Below are 13,140 nucleotides of genomic sequence, written 5' to 3'. Positions count from 1 at the left end.
CATCGTGCCGCGACGGGGGCTGTGTGCTTGTGTGCTGGTGTCTCCCCCGGCGGTGCTGTGGTCGGTGTGTGCTCTGCTGTGCGGGCCGGTGCTCGGGTGCGACGGTGCGTGGTGGCGGTGCTGCATGCCGCCCGCCCGCACGCCGTGGCGGCCCGGCTCGCCTGCGCACGGGTCTCCATCGTGGCCGCGCAGGCGCTCGTTTGGCGACGCGGAAGCGAGAAGGACGCAGCCGGAGGCACTGGACGGTGTGCTGTGCGCCTGCGTGTCGTTGCACTCTCTCCCCCTCGTCCTCGCTGTGCGGCGCGCGGCACATGCGCCGGCCTCCTCTCCTGGTGCTTTTTGTCTGTGCGCATGCCAGCGAGCGGCGCATCTGCCCCCGCTGCGCACGCCTGGCAGTCTCCGCTGCCTGTGACCTCCCCCTGCCTCCCCACTCTCTGTGTCTCTGTCCCCTCCTCTCTCTCCTCGCCCCTGTCCGTTTGCGCCCTCTCACAACACGCGCGCACCACCCACCGAACACCGGCAACGCGCGCATGAACGTGCGACGCAACGCACATGTGCATGTGCTGTCAAGGCTATCCCTCGCTGTCTCCGGCCTGCACCCCCGCGCCCTCCTCGCCCGCTCTGTTGCGCCGTCTCGACCCCCAGACCCTGCGCCTCGCCCTTTGTGCTGTGTGCCTCCGCCTCGCCTCTCTCAGCTCTGCGTTGTGCGGTCTCCAAAATGGCGGTGAAGCTCGGCGTCATCGTCTACGTGGTGCTCCAGCTCATCGCGTTCGTGTGTGTGATGATCGGCACGGGGGTCGATATATTTTACATTAAACCGGAGAGCAGCGGAGGCCACAGGTTATGCGTCACGTTGTGGGGTGGAAAGGATGATTGCCGAAAGCCCAAGGTTATCAGCTCCCTGGACGAATTGTGGGGGAATTGCACGCGCATCCGGGACAACTTCCGCGCTGCTGAGGCGTTCGCTATCATCTCTGTCATCGTGTACGGCTTTGCGTTCCTCTTCGGCTGCCTTTTGCTGTGCTGCTGCTCTGACTTCCGCTGGGTCTGCCTGGCGCTGAACATCGTGGGCGCTGTCACCGCTTGCGTTGTCTGGGCGCTCATGGTGGTGACCTACCGACTACAAGAGGAAAAGTGTGAGGTGCTGAGCGACGATTTTGTATTCGGCACGGGCTTCGGTCTCTACGTGTTCGCGTGGGTGCTGGATATCCTCAACATCATCTTCCTGATGCTCCCGTGGCAACTCGGCCAATCCGGTGAGGAAGCGGAAGAGCATGCCGCGGTGACAAAGGCAGCGGAGCAGTAGGAGGGAGAGTGCGGCAGGAATGCACGGTGGAGCTTGACATCCGCGCGGCAGCTCCACCGAGGCGTCGCCGTGGAGTGGCCTGATGAGCTGCTGCCGTCGGGACAGACGGAGGGAGCGGAGGCTGCGGACGCTGGCGTCGGCCTTTCGCCGGCACCCTCTCTCTCGCCGCCGCCTGGTGCGTGCGTGCGCGGCGCGGGTGACGCGTTGGCGATGCGGTTTAGCGGCGCACTCGCACCCTGCACGCATGTCCCGAGGAGCCCCTCTCGCTTTCTGCGCTGCGGCGTCGGCTTCCTCGTTTGCGTGGTGCTGCGCGGCTGTCGGTGCGTGCGGACTACCTGTCGAGTGTCGATGTGGCTTCGCTGTCGAGTGCGCGTGCTGGCGTGATGACGGTTTCTGCGTGGCCGTCCTCGTCCTCTCCTGCGCGTGTCCTCTGCGCCGTGCCCGCCGCTCCGTCCGCTTTTGCCTGTGCTGCGCTGCACGGCGCCGTGCGCTCTGCAGTGGGCGACGCACCGTTAGCGGGGACGGGCGCACCGACGACCCTTTGTGAGCCGTGAGCGCGAGAGGGGCAGCGAGGGGATGCGACGGCCGCCGCCAGGGCCGGACGGTGACCGCGGGAATGCGACGGAGCGTGGCGGCGAGGGTGCGCGGAGGGCAGGAGGGGGAGACGGACGCACTTGAGAGAGCGGCGGGAGGCGCAGCGCCGCACCGCGTCTCGGTGGTGTCTCTCTCACGTCCGCCGTTGCCTCCGCCCTCGCGTGTCTGCCTCACCCCCTGGCGCACACCGCACGGACTGCTCGAGGGGAGACGGGGTGCGCTGGTGTGGTGGTGGCGGGTGCAGGCGACACACCGGTGCACACGCAACGCCAGAGGGGGGCGATGGCAGTCTTGCTCTTCTTCGCTCTTCATGCACGCCCTACGTGTGCGCGCACGCGTAAGCACCCGCTGGTGCACAGGAGGGCACCCCCGGCGTGCAGGGGAGTGCGGGGCCGACGAGGCGTGTAGGAAGGCGGAGGCGGCTCCGATGCAGCTGCGGAGGCAACGTGACGTCGGGCATGTGCGTGTGGCGCTTGCGCGTTGCTGCTCTCTGGAGCCGTCCTGACGACCGCGCGCTGCGCTCCTCTCCGTCTCTCGCTTGTTTCCGGTTTCGTGTCGACGCGCCTCCCCTCGACGGGCTACTGTTCCGCACGGCGTGCGCGTGTGTGCGTGTGCCCGCGCCCCTGTGACCGTCCACCTCCTTGTTCAGTGGATGGCGCCACCATGGCGCCCCTCCCCTGCTGCGACGGCTCCCCGCGGCGCTCGCACTCAGAGGTCGAGGATAGCGCCACCACGACGCTGTGAAGCCGTCGCGCGCACTCCCTGCACCACCTAGTTTTGTTGCTTTTCTTTCCTTATCTTTTCCCGTTATCGTGGCCGCACCCGCCGCTCCGCGCTCTCCTCTCTCTCTGCCCTCCGCAGGTGAAGGACGTGTTCGGTGTTCGACTGTCTGCCTGCGTCCGCGTGCGTGCGTGCGTGCGTGTGCGTGTCCACTTATTTGCTTGCTGAGTCTTTATTATCTGTTTACCTTTCCTGTGTCGTATCTTCCTCTGCGTTGTTTGTTTGGGTGCCTCGTCACACCACCGAGTCCTCCCGATGCCGGTGTGGAGAGTGTCTACACCGCATTACGGCATGCCGCGACTTGAGGCGTGTGAGGGGGGAGGTATGGCATCTGCCTGCAGAGCACAGGGTCTCAAAAGGCCCTGTCCTGCGGCTGGCCAACCTCCTCTCTGTGCTCGCCCGGGATGCACCTAGGCCACCCCCTGTTACCCACGCGACTGACGTCGCCGCTTCCGCCCTCGAGCCGGACCGTGGTCGCGCCCCGCGTGGACGGAGGCATGCCGTGCACCCTTGTCTCCGCCTTGCGCTGCTAGCGCCGCACGCACGCGAGGAGGGGACGAGCACGCACAGGATGTGCCGGTGAGGCGCATGCCCCGGATGCGCGGGAGGCGGTGCGTCCATGGCGACCGGGATGCAGCCGTGGTGCAACGGAGGCGGGTGCGCTGTGCCTGAGCTCGTGTGTTTGTGGACGTGTCGGTGTGGTGTGGCGCCGGCAAGTGCCGCCGTGCGTCCGGCAGCCACGCCAACCGCAGACCGCCAACCCTCCAAACGAGAGGGGCGGAGCACGCGCGCCGGGCCGTGACGCGGTGTGACGCTTTCGTCTCGTCGAGACGGCTCGCGTTTGCGTCGGCCCGGGACGGCGGAGCGCGTGCGTGCGCGTGCCTCTCGCCCCCTTTTTTCTCGCTTTGTCTTTCCTTCTGTGTTACGTCCCCCCGCGCGCGGCTCTGTTCGTTATGCCTCTCTTGCACTCGCGCTCTCGTGACGTCCGCTGGGCGACGCCGACGGCGTGCGCGCCGGCACTGGGCTCGCCCCCCCCCTTCTGCGAGGGGAGGGGTAGGGGGTGCGGCGAGCACCTTGCTGCTGCCAGCGGCGCGGCTGTGCTATGTGCGTGCGTGTGTGTGCCTCGCGGCGACGCCGCCTCCATGTGCGCTCACTCCTCCTCGTCTGCCCCTCTCTTCTCTGCTGCGCCTTGGCGCTTGTCTCATGCGTGCTTCATGGCGAGGCACGAGGATGGGGAGCGACACCGCCGGGGTGAGCGCGACCCCCCGCACACCAAAGCGGGGATACACTCATGGGCCGGCAGCGGTACGCGCTCCGGCGGACTGGGCAGGCGGGATGCGGAGAGGCACCGCCGACATCTGTGTGTGCGCGGTGGGCGGCACAGGTGGCGCTGCTGCCGGTGCATGTGATGCTGCCGCATGCGGTGCGGTGTGCTGCTTTCCGGATTGCCCGCGCGGCTGGCGCGCTGGTGGTGGCGTCGCCTCCTAGTAACGTCGCATCGCTGCCGTGGCTCTGCCTGCGTGCGTTGACGGTGAGCCGTCGGATGCACACGCCACGGCGCGGTGACGCACTGCGACGTGGGGCCCGCGAGGTGCGTGCGAGTGCGGGTGTGTTGCCGAGCACTTGCTGCGGGAGGACGCTCGCCGGCTGCGGAGGCTCGGCTGCCTGTGCTGGGATGGCAGGCGTGCATGCACGGGGGCGATGCGGCGGACTGACGCGGTGTGTGCGCGGTGCACGGGCGGAGTCGCTGACGCGTGCGCATGCGTGTGTGTTTGTGTGCTGTGGTGCGTGCGTGCGCGGTGGTGAGTGGATGCTGACGGGGCACTGGCGCGCCCGCCGTCTCCTGGCTGCCTCGTCCTCTCCGCTGCGGGCCTGCGGGCGAGTGTGCCGGTGCCTGCGGACGGGCTTGTATACGCTGCAGCCGGTGATGCCGGGCCCACTGGTCGCCCTCCGTTCCGCGACCCCTCTCGGACGCTGTAGGGGGCCCCTCCTCCGCTGTGCGCCGGTGCGCGGATTGCGGGTGTGGGGGAGTGCGCCCGTGGCGTGGAGTGCCCTTCCGTGCGGCAGCTGGCTGGAGGCGGCTGCGAGGTGGTCGGTGGAAGGCGCCCGCGCCGGCTGCCGGGAGAAGGAGCGGGTACAGACCGGGGGCAAGCTGCGGCAGGGCTGAGAGGGCGTGGGTGACGCCGCCGTTGAGGTGGTCGGTCGCTTTCCTCTGTACTGACGAAAGAGGACGCGCGTGCGCTCGTGTCCGTTGCCTCCTCCGTGTTCGATCAGCGGGGTGGTTGGCGTCGTAGCAACTGCTGTATTGGGCATCCACGGTGGGGCGGATTGGGCACTGCTTGTCGCGTCGAAAGTAACTGCGGCGCCGTTTGCCGCGGACGCCGCGGACCGGAGTGCGTGGACGCTGTGGTCGTCGTTGCTATGGAGATGCCACCGCCGCCCAGCGCTGCCGGTGCCATTTGCTCGAGGGCGGCGTGACGTGGGCCCTGCTGAGCACCCGCCCTGTCCACATCCTCATTGCCGACCCGTATTGCCCAGGCTGGTACGCGGTGCGGACCCTCATCGTCGTGCTCCCGACGATCCGCGGCGCTGCATGGAGGGAGCCGCGACGGAGCGCTGGCCTTGAGGGGCGTCGTGGACTGCGTCCTCACTCGGGCGCTGTTTTCGTGCGGGCTCCCCGTCGGTGGCGTGCGCTCCCGGGACGAGCGGAGGATGGACCCCGTGGCCCTGATGCTTGACCGGGAGCAGGCTCATGGGACGGTGAGACGGGCTGAAGGGGGCCGACGCTGGCAGGGGAGCGGGAGATCGGGGTGCCACTGCCACGGGTCGAGCACGGGATGGGGGAGGGAGTGGGGGACGGCGGGAGCGGACAGGAGGAGGGCGAGGCAGCGGAATGGAGCGGGCGCGCTGTTGCACGCGTCCCGTGGCAGCCGGCACCCGCACGCGCCGCTGTACCGCTGGTGGGGGTGCCGGCAGCTTGTGGGAAGCGCGGGGCGACTGCGGCAGAGCATCTGGAGCGCGACAGGGTGGGCGCCGCGTGGCAGCCTCTGAGATCGGGGCGGGCTGTTGGCGGGCAGGAGGGACCTGGCGATGGACCCGCACGCGGCGCTGCTGTCCATCGGCGGCATGGGGGCGTGGCGTCCGGCGGGGCGCGGGCGTGGCCGGGACATGCGTGCTGTGCGAGGGCTGGACGGGGACTGCCCCACGGGTCGACGCGGCTGGTCACGGCCCCGGGAGCAGCGTGCCCCTCCGTCCGCATCGCCTGTGCGACGTGCGTGGCGACGAAACCGCGTGCCTGGCTGTGTGGGTGCTGCGACCGTGTGCGCGGCACTGCGGGCGAAGCGGAGGCGACGTGTGTGGGGGGAGGAGGGGCTGTGGCAAGGGTTGCTCGCGTACCCGCGCGACGTGCCCGCCTCAGAGCCCTGCGACCGTTTTCTGCGGAGGGCATCGCAGCGCGCGGTGCGGCTGCCGTGGTGAAATGGTGCGACTGCGGCCGTGGCGCGGCCGGCTCCGTCTTCTGCGTGGCGGGAGGGAGACATGGGCTGAGGGGAAGCGACTGCTCCTGTGGCCGCGCGGTGTGCTAGGAGTGAGCGAGTCAGTGCGCGGATCGACGGCATGCGGGCTGCAGGCTGATGTTGAGGCGCGGGGTCGGCGATTCCGGCGGCATGCCGGCTGGGTGTCGCTCTCCGTAGCGGCGACGAAGCGGCAGTGGCCCCCAGGCGCTGGAGGGGTGGCTTGCGACGGGGATGCGAGCGGTGTCTGCCTTGGGGGAAGAGCCGTGAGGAGGCTGCGCGCGGAGCGGACGGGCAACCGGACGATGGCCCCGCTGGGGCGTGCGCTACGACGACTGCGGCTGAGGGCCGGGCTCGTGGCGATTGCTGCTGGTGGACTGTGGCGGCTCCTGGAGGGTGCGGGGCGGCTGCCGTCTGTGCGGTTGCGCTTTGCGCTGGGTGGCCGCTGACTGGTCGCGCTGTGCGGGAGCGCCGGGGGTGAGCTGGACGAACGGTGCCCGTGTGCCGCAGCGCGCACGCGACGGCGCAGCTGCGCAGGGGCGCTTTGCGGCGAAGACGCGCTGCGCGAGGGTGCGTGCAGGAGGCGCGACCGCCATCGGCGTCGCTGTGTGCGGCAGCGGTGCCAGCAACGACGGAGGCGCTGCACTCGTTGGGCGGGAACGCGGCGCATCGGCTGTCGAGGGGCGTGAGCCGGGACGGCGCGGGGCCGCTGGGTTTTGGCCGGTGCGTGACCTGCTAGGCGCAGCACACCGTCGCACTGTGGGCCTCACCCGGTAGTGTGTGTGCGGTGGAGGTCGTTGTGCTGCGCTGCAATGGGCGGCATGGACACGATCGGCGGTGTCGTGGACGTCGGCAGCACGAATGCCCTTGGTGTGCCGCTCGTCGAGGCCTGTGGCGACCCGCTCGGCGTCATGTCGGCATCATGTTGGACCTTGACGTCCATGCTGAATGCCGGGACACGCGTGGCTGCGCGGACGCTGGCGTGCGGTCGCCGCATCTGCGACACCGTGGCGGTGCTGCGGCCGGCGCCGCTGGCCGTGGCGCACACGCTGCTGCCCCTGCTCTGGACCTGTATACGGACCTGTTGACGGCCCGCGATTGGAGGCGTTCTCGACGGCGCACGAGCACCTCCGGGATTGCGCGTACGTACTCTGCGGGGAGGTGTTTGTGGAGGCGGTGTGCCGTGGCGGAGGCGGCTTGGATGAGCTGCTTGCCGCCTGTGATGGGCGCGGTGTCTGTGCGGGAAGGCGCACGGCTGCGAAGCTGCTGAGGGCTGTGCGGCGCTGCGGGACATGGCGCTGGGCGATCGCGCAGGGTGTGCGTGGGTGCTCGGCGGCAGGCCTGTGCGCTGCGCCTCCCGGTGGTGCTGGCTGTAGGCGCGCTGTGAAGTGAGGATGTGATGGGTGAGCGCGGGTGGTGTGTGTGTGCAAGCGCGTGTGTGTCTGGGCGGAGGGGCGTGTGCACGGATGCAGGGCCCCCTCGCGTGCTGCGACTGGCACCGGCGCCTTCGTCGGCGCATCGCGCGCACACGCTGTCGCTGCGTCTCACACCCCCTGCTCGCTGGTGGCGTCTGTCTGTGGTGTGGTGCGGGGCTGCTGCGGTGCGGTGTCTGTGCGTGTTGGGCCCGTCTGCGCAGCCGCCGTGCCCCTGCCTGCTGTGTGCCGCGACGGGGGCTGTGTGCTTGTGTGCTGGTGTCTCCCCCGGCGGTGCTGTGGTCGGTGTGTGCTCTGCTGTGCGGGCCGGTGCTCGGGTGCGACGGTGCGTGGTGGCGGTGCTGCATGCCGCCCGCCCGCACGCCGTGGCGGCCCGCCTCGCCTGCGCACGGGTCTCCATCGTGGCCGCGCAGGCGCTCGTTTGGCGACGCGGAAGCGAGAAGGACGCAGCCGGAGGCACCGGGCGGTGTGCTGTGCGCCTGCGTGTCGTTGCACTCTCTCCCCCTCGTCCTCGCTGTGCGGCGCGCGGCACATGCGCCGGCCTCCTCTCCTGCTGCTTTTTGTCTGTGCGCATGCCAGCCAACGGCGCATCTGCCCCCGCTGCGCACGCCTGGCAGTCTCCGCTGCCTGTGACCTCCCCCTGCCTCCCCACTCTCTGTGTCTCTGTCCCCTTCTCTCTCCTCGCCCCTGTGCCCTGTGCGCCCTCTCACAACCGCGCGCACCACCCACCGCACACGCGCAACGCGCGCATGAACGTCGACGCAACGCACATGTGCATGTGCTGTCAAGGCTCTCCCTCGCTGTCTCCGGCCTGCACCCCCGCGCCCTCCTCGCCCGCTCTGTTGCGCCATCTCGACCCCCAGACCCTGCGCCTCGCCCTTTGTGCTGTGTGCCTCCGCCTCGCCTCTCTCAGCTCTGCGTTGTGCGGTCTCGAAAATGGCGGTGAACCTCGGCGTCATCGTCTACGTGGTGCTCCAGCTCATCGCGTTCGTGTTCGTGATGATCGGCACAGGAGTCGACATGTTTTACATAAAACCGGAGTTAATCGTTGTCCACAAATTCTGCGTCACGTTGTGGGGTGGAAAGTCCGATTGCCGAAAGCCCCAGATTACCCTCCCCTTGGACGTCGGGTGGGGAGATTGCCCGCGCGTCCGGGACAACTTCCGGCTTGCTCAGGTGTTCGCTATCATCTCTGTCATCGTGTACGGCTTTGCGTTCCTCTTCGGCTGCCGTTTGCTGTACTGCTGCTCTGGCCTCCGCTGGCTCTGCCTGGCGCTGAACATCGTCGGCGCTGTCACCGCTGGTGTTGTCTGGGCGCTCATGGTGGTGACCTACCGAATCAAGGAACCCAACTGCGAACCGCTGAGTTTAGCAAACAATTTCGGCACTGGCTTCGGCCTCTTCGTGTTTGCCTGGGTGCTGGATATCCTCAACATCATCTTCCTGATGCGCCCGTGGCAACTCGGGCAATCCGGTAAGGAGGCGGAAGAGCATGCGGCGTTGATGGAGGAGGAAGAGTCAATGCCAGAGGAGGAGGACGTGGAGCAAAAGGCAGCGGAGCAGTAGGAGGGAGAGTGCGTCAGGAAGCGACGGTCGAACTTGACGGCAGCGCGGCAGCTCCACCGAGGCGTCGCCGTGGAGGGGCCGGGGAGCTGCTGCCGTCGGGACAGACGGAGGGCGCGGAGGCTGCGGACGCTTGCCTCGGCCTTTCGCCGGCACCCTCTCTCTCGCCGCCGCCTGGTGCGTGCGTGTGCGGCGCAGGTGACGCGTTGGCGATGCGGTGCAGCGGCGCACGCGCACCCTGCACGCACGTCGTGATGAGCCCTTCTCAGTTTCTGCGCTGCGGCGTCTGTTTCCCCGTTTGCATGGTGCTGCGCGGCTGTCGGTGCGTGCGGGCTCCCTGTCGAGTGTCGATGTGGCTTCGCTGTCGAGTGCGCGTGCTGGCGTGATGACGGTTTCTGCGTGGCCGTCCTCGTCCTCTCCTGCGCGTGCCCTCTGCGCCGTGCCCGCCGCTCCGTCCGCTTTTGCCTGTGCTGCGCTGCACGGCGCCGTGCGCTCTGCAGTGGGCGACGCACCGTTAGCGGGGACGGGCGCACCGACGACCCTGCCGTCAGGCACGCCTGCCCGACGCCCCTTTGCGAAGCGTGAGCGCGAGAGGGGCAGCGAGGGGATGGGACGGCCGCCGCCAGGGCCGGACGGTGACCGCGGGAATGCGACGGAGCGTGGCGGCGAGGGCGGCGAGGGGGCGCGGAGGGCAGGGGGGGGGAGACGGACGCGCTTGAGAGAGCGGCGGGAGGCGCAGCGCCGCACCGCGTCTCTGTGGTGTCTCTCTCGCGTCCGCGGTGGCCGCCGCCCTCGCATGTCTGCCTCACCCCCTGGCGCACACCGCACGGACTGCTCGAGGGGAGACGGGGTGCGCTGGTGTGGTGGTGGCGGGTGCAGGCGACACACCGGTGCACACGCAACGCCAGAGGGGCCGACTGCAGGTCTTGCTCTTCTTCGCGCCTCATGCACGCCCTACGTGTGCGCGCACGCGTAAGCACCCGCTGGTGCACAGGAGGGCACCCCCGGCGTGCAGGGGAGTGCGGGGCCGGGGAGGCGTGTGGGAAGGCGGAGGCGGCTCCGATGCAGCTGCGGAGGCAACGTGACGTCGGGCATGTGCGTGTGGCGCTTGCGCGTTGCTGCTCTCTGGAGCCGTCCTGACGACCGCGCGCTGCGCTCCTCTCCGTCTCTCGCTTGTTTCCGGTTTCGTGTCGACGCGTGCCATCCCCTCGATGGGCTACTGTGCCGCACGGCGTGCGCGTGTGTGCGTGTGCCCGCGTCCCTGTGACCGTCCACCCCCTTGCTCAGTGGATGCCGCCTCCAGGTGGCTCCTCCCCTGCTGCGACGGCTCCCCGCGGCGCTCGCACTCGCAGGGCGAGGATGGCGGCACGACGACGCTGTGAAGCCGTTGCGCGCACTCCCTGCACCACATAGTTTTGTTGCTGTTGTTTTCGTATATATTCCCGCTATCGTGGCCGCACCCGCCGCTCCGCGCTCTCCTCTCTCTGCCCTCCGCTGAAGGACGTGTTCGGTGTTCGACTGTCTGCCTGCGTCCGCGTGCGTGCGTGCGTGTGCGTGTCCACTTATTTCCTTGCTGAGTCTTTATTATCTGTTTACCTTTCCTGTGTCGTATCTTCCTCTGCGTTGTTTGTTTGGGTGCCTCGTCACACCACCGAGTCCTCCCGACGCGGGTGTGGAGAGTGTCTACCCTGTATTACGGCATGCCGCGGCTTGAGGCGTGTGAGGGGGAGGCATGGCATGTGCCGGCAGAGCACAGGGTCTCAAAAGGCCCTGTCCTGCGGCTGGCCAACCTCCTCTCTGCGCTCGCCCGGCATGCACCTAGGCCACCCCCTGTTACCCACGCGACTGACGTCGCCGCTTCCGCCCTCGAGCCGGACCGTGGTCGCGCCCCGCGTGGACGGAGGCATGCCGTGCACCCTTGTCTCCGCCTTGCGCTGCTAGCGTCGCACGCACGCGAGGAGGAGACGAGCACGCACAGGATGTGCCGGTAAGGCGCATGCCCCGGATGCGCGGGAGGCGGTGCGTCCATGGCGACCGGGATGCAGCCGTGGTGCAACGGAGGCGGGTGCGCTGTGCCTGAGCTCGTGTGTTTGTGGACGTGTCGGTGTGGTGTGGCGCCGGCAAGTGCCGCTGTGCGTCCGGCAGCCACGCCAACCGCAGACCGCCAACCCTCCAAACGAGAGGGGCGGAGCACGCGCGCCGGGCCGTGACGGGGTGTGACGCTTTCGTCTCGCCGCGACGGCTCGCGTTTGCGTCGGCCCGGGACGGCGGAGCGCGTGCGTGCGCGTGCCTCTCGCCCCCTTTTTTCTCGCTTTGTCTTTCCTTCTGTGCTACGTCCCCCCGCGCGCGGCTCTGTTCGTTATGCCTCTCTCGCACTCGCGCTCTCGTGACGTCCGCTGGGCGACGCCGACGGCGTGCGCGCCGGCACTGGGCTCGCCCCCCCTTCTGCGAGGGGAGGGGTAGGGGGTGCGGCGAGCACCTTGCTGCTGCCAGCGGCGCGGCTGTGCTATGTGCGTGTGTGTGTGTGCCTCGCGGCGACGCCGCCTCCATGTGCGCTCACTCCTCCTCGTCTGCCCCTCTCTTCTCTGCTGCGCCTTGGCGCTTGTCTCATGCGTGCTTCATGGCGAGGCACGAGGATGGGGAGCGACACCGCCGGGGTGAGCGCGACCCCCCGCACACCAAAACGGGGAGAGACCCATGGGCCGGCAGCGGTACGCGCTCCGGCGGACTGGGCAGGCGGGATGCGGGCAGAGGCACCGCCGACATCTGTCTGTGCGCGGTGGGCGGGACAGGTGGCGCTGCTGCCGGTGCATGTGATGCTGCCGCATGCGGTGCGGTGTGCTGCTTTCCGGATGCCCGCGCGGCTGGCGCGCTGGTGGTGGCGTCGCCTCCTAGTATGGTCGCATCGCTGCCGTGGCGGGTAGCTGTAGGGGGGCGGGAGTACCTTGTGCCGCACCGCCGTACGCGTTGCGGGCGTACCGCTCGTGCACGTCGGGGTGCGTCGACCGGAGGGCACGCGGGATGCGTCCGACCCGGTGCACTTTGGGGAGGCTGTGGGGACACGCCGCAGCGACGTGGACGGGCTGCACGGGCGCGAGCGGTGTGCTGTGCCTGGGCTGGTCCCTGCGCGTTTGTGCGGATGCCGGCGCAGCTGCGGTGGCTCTGCCGGCGTGTGTTGACGGTGAGCTGTGGGATGCACACGCCACCGCGCGGTGACGCACTGCGACGTGGGGCCCGCGAGGTGCGTGCGAGTGCGGGTGTGTTGCCGAGCACTTGCTGCGGGAGGACGCTCGCCGGCTGCGGAGGCTCGGCTGCCTGTGCTGGGATGGCAGGCGTGCATGCACGGAAGCGATGCGGCGGACTCGCGCGGTGTGTGCGCGGTGCACGGGCGGAGTCGTTGACGCGTGCGCATGCGTGTGTGTTTGTGTGCTGTGGTGCGTGCGTGCGCGTTGGTGAGTGGATGCTGACGGGGCACTGGCGCGCCCGCCGTCTCCTGGCTGCCTCGTCCTCTCCGCTGCAGGCCTGCGGGCGAGTGTGCCGGTGCCTGCGGACGGGCTTGTATGCGCTGCAGCCGGTGATGCCGGGCCCACTGGTCGCCCTCCGTTCCGCGACCCCTCTCGGACGCTGTAGGGGGCCCCTCCTCCGCTGTGCGCCGGTGCGCGGATTGCGGGTGTCGAGGGAGTGCGCCCGTGGCGTGGAGTGCCCTTCCGTGCGGCAGCTGGCTGGAGGCGGCTGCGAGGTGGTCGGTGGAAGGCGCCCGCGCCGGCTGCCGGGAGAAGGAGCGGGTACAGACCGGGGGCAAGCTGCGGCAGGGCTGAGAGGGCGTGGGTGACGCAGCACCTGCTGCAGGTGGCAGCAGCAGTTGAGGGGATGGACGCACCGCATGCCGCGGCGCAAGCAACTGCGGCGCTGTCTGCTGCGGGCGGCCACCTGCCTGAGCGCCTGGACGCGG

The 13,140-nt window shown here is 69.3% G+C and overlaps 2 protein-coding genes across 2 annotated transcripts; both read left to right on the top strand.

Moving 5' to 3' along the window:
- Positions 1 to 718: 718 nt before the first annotated feature.
- Positions 719 to 1,306, top strand: LmxM_30_0454_1 (uncharacterized protein; the record flags this gene model as incomplete). Its single annotated transcript, XM_003886452.1, has 1 exon — positions 719 to 1,306. One exon carries the CDS (start codon positions 719 to 721, stop codon positions 1,304 to 1,306), a length of 588 nt encoding a protein of 195 aa, XP_003886501.1.
- A 7,255-nt stretch (positions 1,307 to 8,561) lies between these two features.
- LmxM_30_0453_1 (uncharacterized protein) lies at positions 8,562 to 9,191 on the top strand (the record flags this gene model as incomplete). The annotated part of the gene is made up of 1 exon (XM_003886451.1): positions 8,562 to 9,191. The coding sequence occupies one exon, from the start codon at positions 8,562 to 8,564 to the stop codon at positions 9,189 to 9,191; it is 630 nt and encodes a 209-aa protein (XP_003886500.1).
- Between the last annotated feature and the right edge of the window lie 3,949 nt (positions 9,192 to 13,140).

The sequence above is a fragment of the Leishmania mexicana genome, contig 82 (genome assembly GCF_000234665.1).
Source record: "Leishmania mexicana MHOM/GT/2001/U1103 WGS CADB00000000 data, contig 82, whole genome shotgun sequence".
NCBI lineage: Eukaryota > Euglenozoa > Kinetoplastea > Trypanosomatida > Trypanosomatidae > Leishmania > Leishmania mexicana.
The sequence above is the reverse complement of the archived record's forward strand: the minus strand, read 5'-3'. Positions and strand labels throughout refer to the sequence as shown.